Source organism: Gallinula chloropus (assembly GCF_964237585.1).
Source record: "Gallinula chloropus genome assembly, chromosome: 27".
Classification (NCBI taxonomy): Eukaryota; Metazoa; Chordata; class Aves; order Gruiformes; family Rallidae; genus Gallinula; species Gallinula chloropus.
The window spans coordinates 4,793,729-4,805,450 of record NC_140112.1 but is presented as its reverse complement, the minus strand read 5'-3'; the positions used below and the strand labels follow the sequence as shown (position 1 = coordinate 4,805,450).

Sequence of the window (11,722 nt, the reverse complement as noted above, 5' to 3'; positions counted from 1 at the left end):
TGTTTCAGCTGGAAGAACTGCTGCCCATGTCTACCCCTGGTAAGGTACAGTTAGTGTCATACACTGGTTGATGCATAAAAATACCAGCGACTAGAGTTCATCCTCTGTGCTGAAGTGTCTGAGAAATACCTGGAAATGTTCAAAAGGATAAAATCTAAAACCAAATGGGTTTTCCTTCTGACTGTAGCACAGCCCACCAGACTGCTCCAGGACAATGTGTTGGGATGGATGTACTTTGCTTACATGTCAGTGGAGGTTCTATCACCAAAGCCTTTGCTCCAAGAGGCAAAGCAAGAATGTTAAACTAGCCAAAAGCTGCTGCAGCCAGAAAACCAGTGAACCATTAGGAATATTTTCTAGGAAAATACATGGAAAAGGCTAACACCAGGGGGGTTTATTCAGCTTTTTATTTTTATGAAAAATGAACAGCTGGAGCAATATTATTATCTGGGTGAGTCCTAGACACTGTAAACATCCAAGACTCATTTTTGAATGGATAGGGCCTGTACATAATCCTTGATTTGTTGGCAGAATGCTTCTATAAATAACGAGATCTGAGTCATTCTTACAGTAGATTTTTCTCCTACTTCTTCCGGCCAAGCTTTGGAGCCTTCTCAAGGCCTTGGATGTATTTCCGAGGTAGCTGGTATTCTTCTGCAACACAACCAAGAGTCAACTTCAGGTAAAGATTCAGAGCACAGGAAGGAAAATCAGATTATTGGTGTAACTGGGCCAAGCCCAGTTCCAGATCAGACTTACCAAGCAGCAGCTTGGCCAGGTGATGGATTTGGTTGCCTTGGATCTGGACTTGAACTCTGTCTTTTGATCCTGGTACCGGGGTGATGGTGGCACTGGCTTGGACTTTTTGTTGCAGAACGTTGGCCACACACTGTGGGTCTAAACCATACAGCTCAAGGTTCTTGATAATTGTCACCTACAAGTGTTAATAGTTATTGGAAAGATCACTCATCCCAGAAAAAGCAGCTGCCAAAGCTGCTCTTAGAATCCGGGTTTCCACTCAAATGATTTCAGTTCTCTTTTTACCTTCTTATTTGATGACCTCTGTGCTATGGTTATATCGATGGGCTCGATGTTTCCTTTCCTCACAACAGGTTCTTGTCCAAAAAATGTCACCTGGTGTAAGGGCTGCAGTCGATCGAGGCACCTGGACAAAGTTTATACTGTTAACTCTGCCCTTCTGTTGCAGCCCCTCAGCTTTTTGAGGCTGCACAAAAGACAAGATTCTATATGCAAGGAGAATTTGTATCTTAAGAAGACAATGCATGGTATCTCATGCAAGGATTTAAAGGGACTCACTATAAGGAAGCTAGTCCAAATTAGAGATTGTTATGGGTAAAATTTTATGAACTGATTCTTGTAGAGGAAAACCTTCTTTAATTTTGTCTTTAAGTGATTGTTCAGCTGTGTTGTTCACAGATCAGTGGAGCAACTTCAGTTTAAAATTCAGCATAAATTGTCCCACAAGCAAACCTGGCTTCAAAAATAAAGGAAACAGCTGGAGGTGCCTCAGAAGTGTTGTGTGACGAAGCAGCTCAAGGCAAGTAAGAGGCTGGGGACACCTAGGCAAAGCTGATCAGCACACAGAAGAAATGGCCTCGTGTCACATACTCAGGCCCCTGGGAGCCAACAGGTAGGTTTAGGTTATAAGGGCATTAAGTTGTGCTGCATGTAAGGAGCAGGATGGCTACTGCTGCCTAAAAAGGGCACATTTGGCTATCTGTTGCAAAGGCTGTGTACATATAACTGTGTACATACAGATAATGCACAGAACCAGGCACGGTTTGCTTAGGAAGCTTTCCCTGATAAAGTGGTTAGTAGGTAAACATAAAAAACCTCAAACCCCAACAGTGATAGTTACTGCCAGATGCTTGGTGAAGAATCAGAGATTCTTCAAGTGAAGCTCTCTGTATATATATATGGGTTTTTTTTGTAATACCAGTAGGAAGTTGCACCTTAGGTAGCTCAAATAGCATGTGGCTTTGAGTTGGATGCAGTCATTGTATGTACTACCAGAACGCTGTATTGGGAGAAGTCACCTGCTCAAGAGGTCATCCCATTTAAGGTTTGAGACTTCATCTTGCTCTGATTTATCTAGCAGGCAGTCACACAGAACAGCATTCACCTTCACAAAGCTACAAAGCAAACAACAGGCATTAGAAGCAAACAGGTTCACTTGTTTCCTCTATCTGTGGCATCTCCTGTGGAAGCAGGGTAGGACAACCTCTGGGTGTACTTACTTCTTGTTTGTTTCATCAACCAACTCATTAGTCTTCACGTAATTAATGATGATGTTTCTCACCTCACTGCTTGAGAGGATGCTACCTTTTCTAAAGAGAAAGAAAACTTTTAAACTTACTACTTTAAGTTGCCAGGTGTTGGGTTCTGTCACAAGGACAGAAGACAGCTACTACTACCCTGACTAAATTTGGTAGCAACAGCTGAGTACTGAAGCACATCTGCTAGGAACTCGCTTCTTGTTACACCCCAGCTGCTGTACACCAGACAAAAGGCTCACAGCAGCAACTCAGTTGGTAACTGTTGGTTCTGAGAGCCTAGTTTGGGAAGATGACCCCAGTGGCACCCCCAACTTCAGGGAACTGTGGAGAACTTGTACAGAAGTGAGTAGCTGAAGAGAGGACACTTACCTGTGTCCAGATTCCTGAAAGAGTGGGATCATTTTTGTTGAGACCCCATAAAGTGGAATAATTTCAGGAGCATGGTATGCTTGTTCTTTGTCTTCACTCTTCCTGTCTTGGTCAGCAGAGGTTGAAGAAAACCCTTCAGGTACTGCAAATGCTCTAATGCTGAAAGAATTGTTTGGTGTGAGTGAAGGGATTGAAACTTGCCACTTCACTGCACTGAGAAACCAAAAACTATCTACAGAAATATTCTCCAATTCATCAGTGGAGTGAGTTAGAAATTCCAGTGAGCTGATGTGCCAATATGCAGAAGAAAGGAGTAGGATGCTCTTAATGTAACTACTAATCCTTAGACAGCTAACAGAAACACAGAGGAATGGGGTAATAACTAATCAAAAGGCTAAGAGTATTTGTGCTAATCAGTATGTGTAATGGAAAACAGCAAATTATTTTTAGGGGTTTTTTTTAGGTTCTAACTTTGCAAAATCAAAAGCCAAATGCTTGGTTTGATCTTCTGTGACATTCTGAGGCTGCAGTTTCAGTTTCATTCAGCAGCAGTGGCATCTTTTATTTTTATTGGAGCTATTGTTTAGCCAGGTAAGTTCCAGCACACAGATGGAACAGGGAGGAGGAAACCTGCTTAAACTGGAAGGGCACAGAACAGTCATCCTATTATAATCACTGAGAGAGAGATGGAAATTTGCCTGATGGGCTCCAACCCTCCTTGCCTCCCTTCCCCCAACAACAACAAACCCACACAAACTATCAAGACACTGCCAAAGGAAATGTGCTTCTTCGTGCCTGCTACAGGCTGGATGTGCTAAGGCTTTTATTAGCATCCCAACTGGAAGGCAGAGATTTCTCACTGTAACACTGCGACAAATCGCAATGAATCGAATCCTCTTTAACATTTTCTAAGCTGTTTTGCTGGAAAATGTGTACATTAAGAGCCATGTTCAGCTTTCAGATCATTTAACAGTCCTTTCTGGTGTTAAGTTCCCAGGATGAATGCACAACTACCAAGAAAGGTGGAAATCTGTCGTTAGACTTTAAGCATGCTCAGTGCCACTGAGTAAAGGAGGAAGAATATAGTTTACCTGGAAGAACTGTACAAGAGGAAACAAGCAATGCTGTACAGGAACAGAGTGTAAAATCCCTCAGAGCATCTTCAGATTAGGAAATGAGGGCTGCTCAGTTCCTCAGGAGTATGAGCAGAGTACAGGTAACAGAGCTGGAAGCAGCAGATTCTGCTCCCCCTTCTTTCAGAGACTAACAACTCTTTAAAAAAAGACTATGATATTCTACATACTCAGGATGTTTCCAGTCCACTTCTACGATGCTCTCCACCCCTTTGTTCAGCTCCTTCACTTGTAAGACCTTCTGGTGCTGCATACATTGCAGGAATTTAGAGAACTGAAGGAAGCAACAAAGAGAAAGGGGAGAGTCAAGCATTTTAATTCCTGTTCCTGTGTTCCTGACTGCCCCAAAAGTAACCTGTTAAATGAGAAACTTCCTTTATAAAACCTCCCACACCCCACACATTTTCATCTCTAAATGCAGCAACTGTTTAAGAGCTAAGAGTAAGCAAGTGCTCCCTTTGTAGGTCTGCCCCTGTTTGCTCTCTGAACTTCTCAGCCAATTCATGGTACACTTCACATGGAGGGCTGTCAGATCTTTGGCAAGGTGCTTGTCATCTACACAAGAGGAACAAAATCATCTCCTTTCTCTTCATTTTGTTCCTTAACAGCAGATCAATGCTCCTGCTCTCAGGACAATTAGTTTTCTCTCTGGACCCCACAGGAGCAGAGAGTTGAGAAAAAGAACTTGGCTTTTAAGAACAGCTTCTTGGGGATTTTTGTTTGTCTGTTTTACTAACACTTGAACAATTTGGATTCCAACCTTTTCCTCCCATTCAATTTCTTTGTTAAATTAATCCAAAAACTAACAAAAATAATCTCACCTTCTTATAGCTTGATTTCTTTATGTCCAGTTGTTGTCCAGTGGGGCTATAAATAGATTTTTACAAGTCCTTTAGTTATAAGTCACCCTTCATTTCTTCTTAAATCTTGCTACTTATGCTAGAAGTTTAACAGTGAAAATATGAATCATGGGGAATTACTTCAAACAAGTTAATGAAGAGAACATAAGTGAAACTAGTACTGATGTTTCTGTGGGTAGCAAATGGCCACTTAAGTGGCAATCTTGAAACAAATGCCAGACAACTCAAGTTTGCTGCCAAGTGCATATCCTGGACTGGACAGTCCTTACACCAAAGTATCTGATGTAAGATTAAGCAGCATTTTTAGAAAACCTTAGATAAAAGAGTGAATTCTGGCTCCTTTTAAGTCAAAAACTTCATCTCCACAGTTTTAAAGCCAAATACCAGCAAGCAAATCCAAAGACAATCTTCTTACCACATACCAGCATGAGAACATATGGCTGCGTAGAAATGTGCTGGTAAGCAGAGGGAGATCTGACTTCTTCACTTTATATTTTAAGGCATGAAAAAAGCACTGATTAAATAATGCATCCATTTGCTCTGCAGGGAAAAAAAAGGACAAGTAAGCCATGAGTACTCTGCCTTTCAGAACACTGCAGTCAGTTCTTTCAGGCCACAGAGAGCAGCTGTCCAGAATGCACAATAATCTACATCATGAGCAAGGGCTTCAGCAAACAAAGGGGCACAGTTTGTTCACCTGCATGCAAAAATACCTTGTGGGGTCCTCCTGTCTTCGGTTTCCTGCTGAACCTCTGTGCTACCATCTTCAGCTGCTTCTGCATCTTTGTTCTCATGGAGTTCCTCCTTCCCCAGCAGCACTGCACAGCCCTCTTGCTCCTTCAGGCTCAAATCACCCACGTCCACCTGCTGCAGTGGGTCAGGGGAGAAGCTGATGACAGACTCTTTCTCCTCCATCTCATCCTCATCTTCAGCACTCTCCTTTTCAGCAGGATCTGTTACCAAGGGAGCTAAGGTAGGAGGATAAGATTTGTCACCATATTCCCTATAAAAGGAAGAAAAAGGGTAACATAGCCTTCTGTTTACTGCTTTGAAACCCACAGGACAATTCACAAACATCACCCTGATTAAAGGGCACTGGCAATTGCATGGATCTTCTTCTGCATTCTCAAAACTCTAACACCTATTTTTAATTCATCTTCTTCCATAAACTCTATGTCCCCCCCATGAATCTTAATTTAAAACCAGTTAGATCTAAATGCAGAGCAACTCATTCATTTGGCTGAGACTGGCACATCTGACCATTTTTAAGCAAAAATGATTCAATGTTCACTTCTTAGAGAGCAAGATTTTCTAAAATCAGAGTAACAGGCATGTTCCAGCAGCATTTATATAATAATTGCACTCAGGTTGAAGGAACTGAATCAAGTGGGTAGCTTAATATAGCTATTTCTGACCATTATGTCTGTCATGGATAAATACCAGGACAGACACCTGCTTCTGTCAGAGAAGTGTGGTCAGCAAAAACATGTTGCTGAAACCTCAATAATAGGCATAGCTAAACTGTACACAAATAAATCAATACAACAGGATTTATTAAAAGCTTTTATTTTAGTAAATATTTTACCAAATGCCTGGCAATATACCCACCAGAGGTGATCGGTGTAAGTGTGCAACACCACAAAGCCCTTCCCTTTCATCCCTGCAGCCAGCATCTCTGCAGTGGACATAGTGGCAACTCCAACTGCTACTGGAGCTCTGGGAAAAGAAGGGAGAGTTACAGCAGGGCAGCACAAGTACACTGTGCTACTTGGACAAAGACAGGCTGTGTGACATACTGCATGTCTTTTACTACATCATCTTCTTTACAACCTTTTTTTAAATTATTCTTAAAACATCCAGGTGTTTTCTGGCTTTGCCCCATCTCTCAGGTCTGTAAAGTCTTCCAGAGAACCCCAAGGAGGTGTGCAGGGACACACTGTTTGCTTTAATAAAGCACAAGCACTGTCCAAAGGGACTAACAGCATGGGTCACACCCAACAGCTTTAGCACTGCTAAAATTCACCACTCTGGTTTTCCTCATACACAAAGACAACTGTGTAGAATTACAATCTGTTGTTAAAAAAAAATTACCCTATCTCAAAACAAATCTACCAGGTGTTCCCCCAACCCCCAAGTCCAGAAGATTTGCAAAGCTCTCCACCCAAACTCAAACATCCTAACCCAGATGCTTAAGTGGGATTTTTCTGTGTTATCTTCCACTGTTTAGGCCCATCAGATGCCTAAGAAAAATTCTGCTTTTATTTCCTCAAAAGCCCCAGAGTCCTCCTGTTAAAAAAAACAAACCCAGCTTCATTTCAATTTCAGTTGTTCAGAAAAGATATGCATGGAGAAAGCTCCCTACCTGTTTCCCAAGAGGGTGACAGCACAGAGCGTGCCCCGCTCCACTTGAGGGAAGCCAGAAGATGGCACTACAACTCCTGGCAGCATCAGGTCTGAAGGAAGAATCAAGCACATCCATTTCTCAATGAAAGCCTCAGCCACTACCTCCTCCAGCCCTACCCCTCCTGTTACTCAGCAGAAACACACGCCTGTTAATAGCTGAGCACAGGCCAGATAAAACCCTGTTTCTCCTAGTAAGGCAGCGCTTCTTGCTACCACCTTGTGGAGGATCCAAGTCACAAGGGAACATCCCCAAAGCCTTGCCCTGTCAGGCACAGAGGGAGCAGCTTTTAACAGGTAAGAGCTCCCACCCTTGGAATCATTACTCTTCCTTAATGACAGGGAAGGAGAAAGGAACAAGATGTGTCTGGAACTACCCCCCCTTTCCTCTTCCCTGTCCCAAGGACAGGTTAACACAGCAGCTCTCTCCCTGAAGAATCACCTAAAATTTGTCACTGCTTACCCAGCCCTCCTGATCTGACACAACAGCTTGCACTCAGCTGTGAACACTCCTCAGCATGAAGCAGCAGCTTTACTTATCTCCTTGCTACCTGTAAACCTTCCTGTGAGCTTCCTTCTGCTTTCCATACCTGGGATGAACAGACTGGCATGTGAGTACAGAAGAGTTTTCCATGCTGCACATCACATCATCACCAAATTATGTAAAGAGCATCTGCTCTCCCTCACAGCAGCTCTAACTGCCTAGAGCCAGCAGTGTCCTGGACTGACCTGTGTTGCCTGGTTTAGTTTTGAAGGCATCTCACTTCTCTCTCAGCACCACAGATTTAATGTGTATGCTGAAGGTGGCAAATACATTTTTCCTCCTATTCATTATCACACCTTTCAGCAAATCTAGAATGAACTCTGCCATTGCAAACAAGGCTCCACATCTTGTGAGGACAGAAATCACAGGAAGACCTTCCCAAGGGCAGGAGTGTGTATCACACAAATAACTTAGGCAGACAGCAGATATCTGAATTCATGGGACAGGGATCAGGAATAGCACTGCCTTGCTTCTCCTCTTTGTAACTGAATGCTCCCTAAATCAGCTCCCTCCATGTGTGCAGCGCTGGACAGCCTCATCCCTTTCCTCTTCTGAGATGTGGCTCTACCTCTCCCCTCTGCCTTTGTTGGCCATTGTCTCAGTGGCCAGCTTCTTATCTTTGGATCCTAGCAGAGGTAGCCTGGTTGCCACGGGAGATGAATGACCTGCAGCCCTCTTTCATCAATGTCCTTCTCCTATTAGCAAGACCTTCCTTTTTTTTCTTTCCCTCCCAGAAACTAGGTCACTACAAGTCAGCAGCAAGGCTCTGATGCCTATCACAGCTACACATTCAAGCACTTTATTTCACCAGAAGCAAACAAAGTAAACAGAGGGACTTGAATTCTGTTTTAGGTGCTGTGTAATGGAAAAAAGATGTGTCTTCTTCCATTTACAGACCAAGGCTGCAGCAGCTGAAGTTTAATCTTTTTCTGGTTGAGCAGTTCTGCAATTTAAAGTTTATAAAGACCTGATTCACCTGACTCTGAAGTGCATCCAAAGAGGGTTCCAGAAAATAGACTCCTATCTTGTTAGTCTTGATCCATAATTGGGTGGTAGAGCCAGTAATCCAGGAATTCAAACACAACCTCGCTGCACAATCCACAATTTACTTGACAGCAATTACAACTGTAGGTTCCAATACCCATCCAGTTCTTATCCCTAGGATAAGCTACTTCACCTCTGAATTGCCAGGAAGCAGGGTGGCAGCAAAGGAACTCAGCTGCTCAAGGGAAGGTGTAAAAAAGACAGACCAAAGACAGAGACACAGGCAGTTCTGTGCCCCGATTCAGCGTTGCTGAGCACCCTGAGAAGATACTTCCAAATCCAAGACTCCCACATGGAAGAGGTTCCCACATTTCAACAGCTTAACCTACTTCCATTCACAAACTTCACAGCTGATTTATTTTCCTTTTTAGGGTATCACCATGAGTTACTTGGTGAATACTTATTCTTTATACCTTTTTTCCTCTCTCCTTTCAGGTATCTTTTTGCTATTGGGAAAGACACCATCAAAACAAACCCTGAAGGCAACTCCTTTTTTGCAACACAAGGTGACCAAGCTCCAGTCCTCTTACCTGCTCCTCCAGCTAGCTTCTGTAGCACAGGGGGCCATGTTGAGAAAGCAGGGAGAAGATCTGGGTAGACCCACAGCGTGTACACTGTGCCAAAACAGAACCAAGTTTAAAGATGCAGCGTTAAAAACTTCTCCAGCTGTTGCTTTTTTCCCTCTTTAAGACTAAGCAGCACAACATTAAGTCACACCTAAACACTCTCCTGGAGTAATTGAGAAATCTGAAGGCAGAACAAGCCTACAATAATTAGTAGATGTGATGAGGAAAAATAATCTGCCAAATTCATGCTCCTGTGAATTTTTATGAAGGATATAGATGAATATTTAAACTATTCTCCTTAAATCAGGGACACTCTGAGCTAGAATGCTGCTCCAACAGGGAAGAATTGCTGGGCATGGAAAAAATAAAAGTACAGAGCATCAGAGCAATTAATTGCCTAATTCTAGCCCTGCCTGGAAACAGACATCATGCTGCTTGGGAGTTACACCCTGCAGTGGGCAAGAGAGAACAGGGGCTAAGATGCTGAACTATGACTTCAAACTATGTTTCCTGCTTTATAATGTCTCAGCACCTCAATTTCCTTTGTTTTTTTCCCTTTTTTTCCCCATAAAGAATCCAGAAATGTCACTGATTTCACAAAGATGTCAGTAGAATAAATGCATTAACGATTAGCAAGCGTACTGATACTACAGGGAGAGGGTTAAGTACGTAAGAGAGACACGAGGAAATCTGGTGAGAGAAAGGCTGGTGGTGCTCAGGAAGTAAAGAGGGAGGATTATTCCAGTCCACTCCCCATACCTGTTGGATAGAGAGCTTTCTCAAGTTCAAACAGTATTGGATTCCGGTTGTTCGTGTAAACCGTGACAGCTTCCCCTTTGTGGGAGTATATTTTGATGACATTAAGCTCTTCCTTGTTTGGAATAAACTCGGTTAACTGTTCAGCACTAAGGGTTGGAAAAGCTGCCGCAACGTCACTTCGCAGTTTTCTCCTGTAAATGATAAAACCACAGACTGTGTTACAAAGCTGCCTAACCCAGCTCTCACAGTAAGTCCCAGGGCAGCAAGTACTACTATCCTGATGGCTGTTGGTGAGGTTCCCACTTCTTAATTGAAGATAATTTGCAGTGTTTGTGTCCAGGTTTACAAGCGAGAGTGGTTAGTGCTGGAAGAACACCAGGAAAAGGCCAAACATGCTTATCCCCGCTGTATTTTTCCATAAATAACTGCTTACCGCTCCTGTTGCTGCCTTTGCCTCTCGTTTTCTCAGCACTGTCATGTCACTGCTGCTCTGAGCTCCAGAGCACCACCTGGGAGCGTCAGGCTCGCTCAGCCCGGCCTGTCACCCACAGCCCCGCTCAGGGAGGGGCAGGGGGCGGCCGCATTGTCGTGTCCCCCCCCCCCTCTCATCTTTAATAGACATTCAAGACCCGGTGGCCAGCACAGGGCGGTTTTATCGTTCACAGAGTGAATCTAAAACGTGTCGGTCGGCAGGTCGGCCCAGCAAGAACAAAAGGCAGGCTCGGCTCGGCCTCGGCGCGGAGACTGGCTTAAGCCCGGCCGAGAGAAGGGCGCCCGTGGCCCTCGGGCCGGCGGCTCTGGGTTATGACAAGCCCGCGGTGCCAGCGGCCGGGGCTGCGGGCCTGTCCCCGCACCCCTGCCCCGCTCGCACCGCCGCTGCCGCCCCCCCCACCCCGCCGCCGTCTCCAGCTCGGCACCGACACGGCCGGCGAACGGCTGCGGGCCGAGGGCCCAGCGTGGGGCTGCCCGATCCCCACGGCGGTGCGCGGCCGCCCGCCTCCGGGCCTCTCCCCATCGGCGCGGCGGGGGGGGCTCGGGCCCCGGCACTCACCGGTCGGACCCCTTGATGGCGGTGTTGGATCTCACCCGGAACGCCCTGCAGAACATGGCGGGCCCGCGCCCCGGCCGGCGCCGCGCTCCCCTCAGGCCGCGGCAGCCGCCATGGCGCCGTCCTGCGGTACAAAAGCGTCCGGGTGGAAACCGCCTCCCCGCGGCCTCGCTCGGCCCGCCCGGTGCTTCCCACCCACACCGCTCCCACCGGCCCGGGGGGCTCCCCGCGGCGCGCCTCGGCTCCTCCCGCCCCGGGAGGCGATGGCTGTGGGGCCTCCGGGCTGCCCGAGCCCGCGGGCGGTGCGGGATTCTCCGCACGGAGCCTTTTCCTCTCCCCGAACGCTCGTGCTTTGTTCTGCGGGGGGGTCTCCCGCGGCGGGAGCAGCAGCAGCAGACACGCTGCGGGGGGAGAGGGGCGAGGAACGGGCAGCGAGTCCCGAAGGCTTCGGATGCGGAGTTAAGAACGTAACTTTGCCGAGCAGACGGCGCCCGGACGCTTCCCGGCCCTTGCCGGGGCGGCGAGGCCCCGCTCCCCGGCTACCCCCCCCGCCCCCATCCGGCCCGCTCCGCGCCGCCCCTGCGCAGGCGCCGGCGGGCGGAGGGACGTTCCCGTGGCAACGGCCGGGCCAGTGGCGGGCGGCCGCAGCCTGACCGGAGCCTCGCCGCCCGCAGCGGCGGCGCTGGACGGCGGAGCGTGGGC

General features: G+C 46.5%; 1 protein-coding gene across 1 annotated transcript; it reads right to left on the bottom strand.

Moving 5' to 3' along the window:
• Nucleotides 1–437: 437 nt before the first annotated feature.
• On the bottom strand, nucleotides 438–11,141 carry EIF2D (eukaryotic translation initiation factor 2D). Its single transcript, XM_084275771.1, has 15 exons — nucleotides 11,024–11,141; nucleotides 9,973–10,163; nucleotides 9,178–9,261; nucleotides 7,022–7,112; nucleotides 6,268–6,375; nucleotides 5,373–5,662; nucleotides 5,082–5,199; nucleotides 4,621–4,666; nucleotides 3,970–4,073; nucleotides 2,667–2,825; nucleotides 2,259–2,348; nucleotides 2,058–2,153; nucleotides 1,045–1,165; nucleotides 760–934; nucleotides 438–654 (listed from the first exon to the last, which is right to left on the bottom strand). The coding sequence occupies exons 1-15, from the start codon at nucleotides 11,077–11,079 to the stop codon at nucleotides 584–586; spliced, it is 1,800 nt and encodes a 599-aa protein (XP_084131897.1). The 5' UTR covers nucleotides 11,080–11,141; the 3' UTR covers nucleotides 438–583.
• Nucleotides 11,142–11,722: the final 581 nt, after the last annotated feature.

Excerpts from the sequence above, each read along its gene's own strand:
- EIF2D (XM_084275771.1), bottom strand. The coding sequence starts at position 11,079 with ATGTTCTGCAGGGCGTTCCGGGTGAGATCCAACACCGCCATCAAGGGG. Across the intron at positions 10,164-11,023 it reads GCCATCAAGGGGTCCGACCG|GAGAAAACTGCGAAGTGACG; the intron begins GTGAGTGCCGGG and ends TATCATTTACAG. Across the intron at positions 4,667-5,081 it reads AGCCATATGTTCTCATGCTG|CCCCACTGGACAACAACTGG; the intron begins GTATGTGGTAAG and ends ATCTATTTATAG.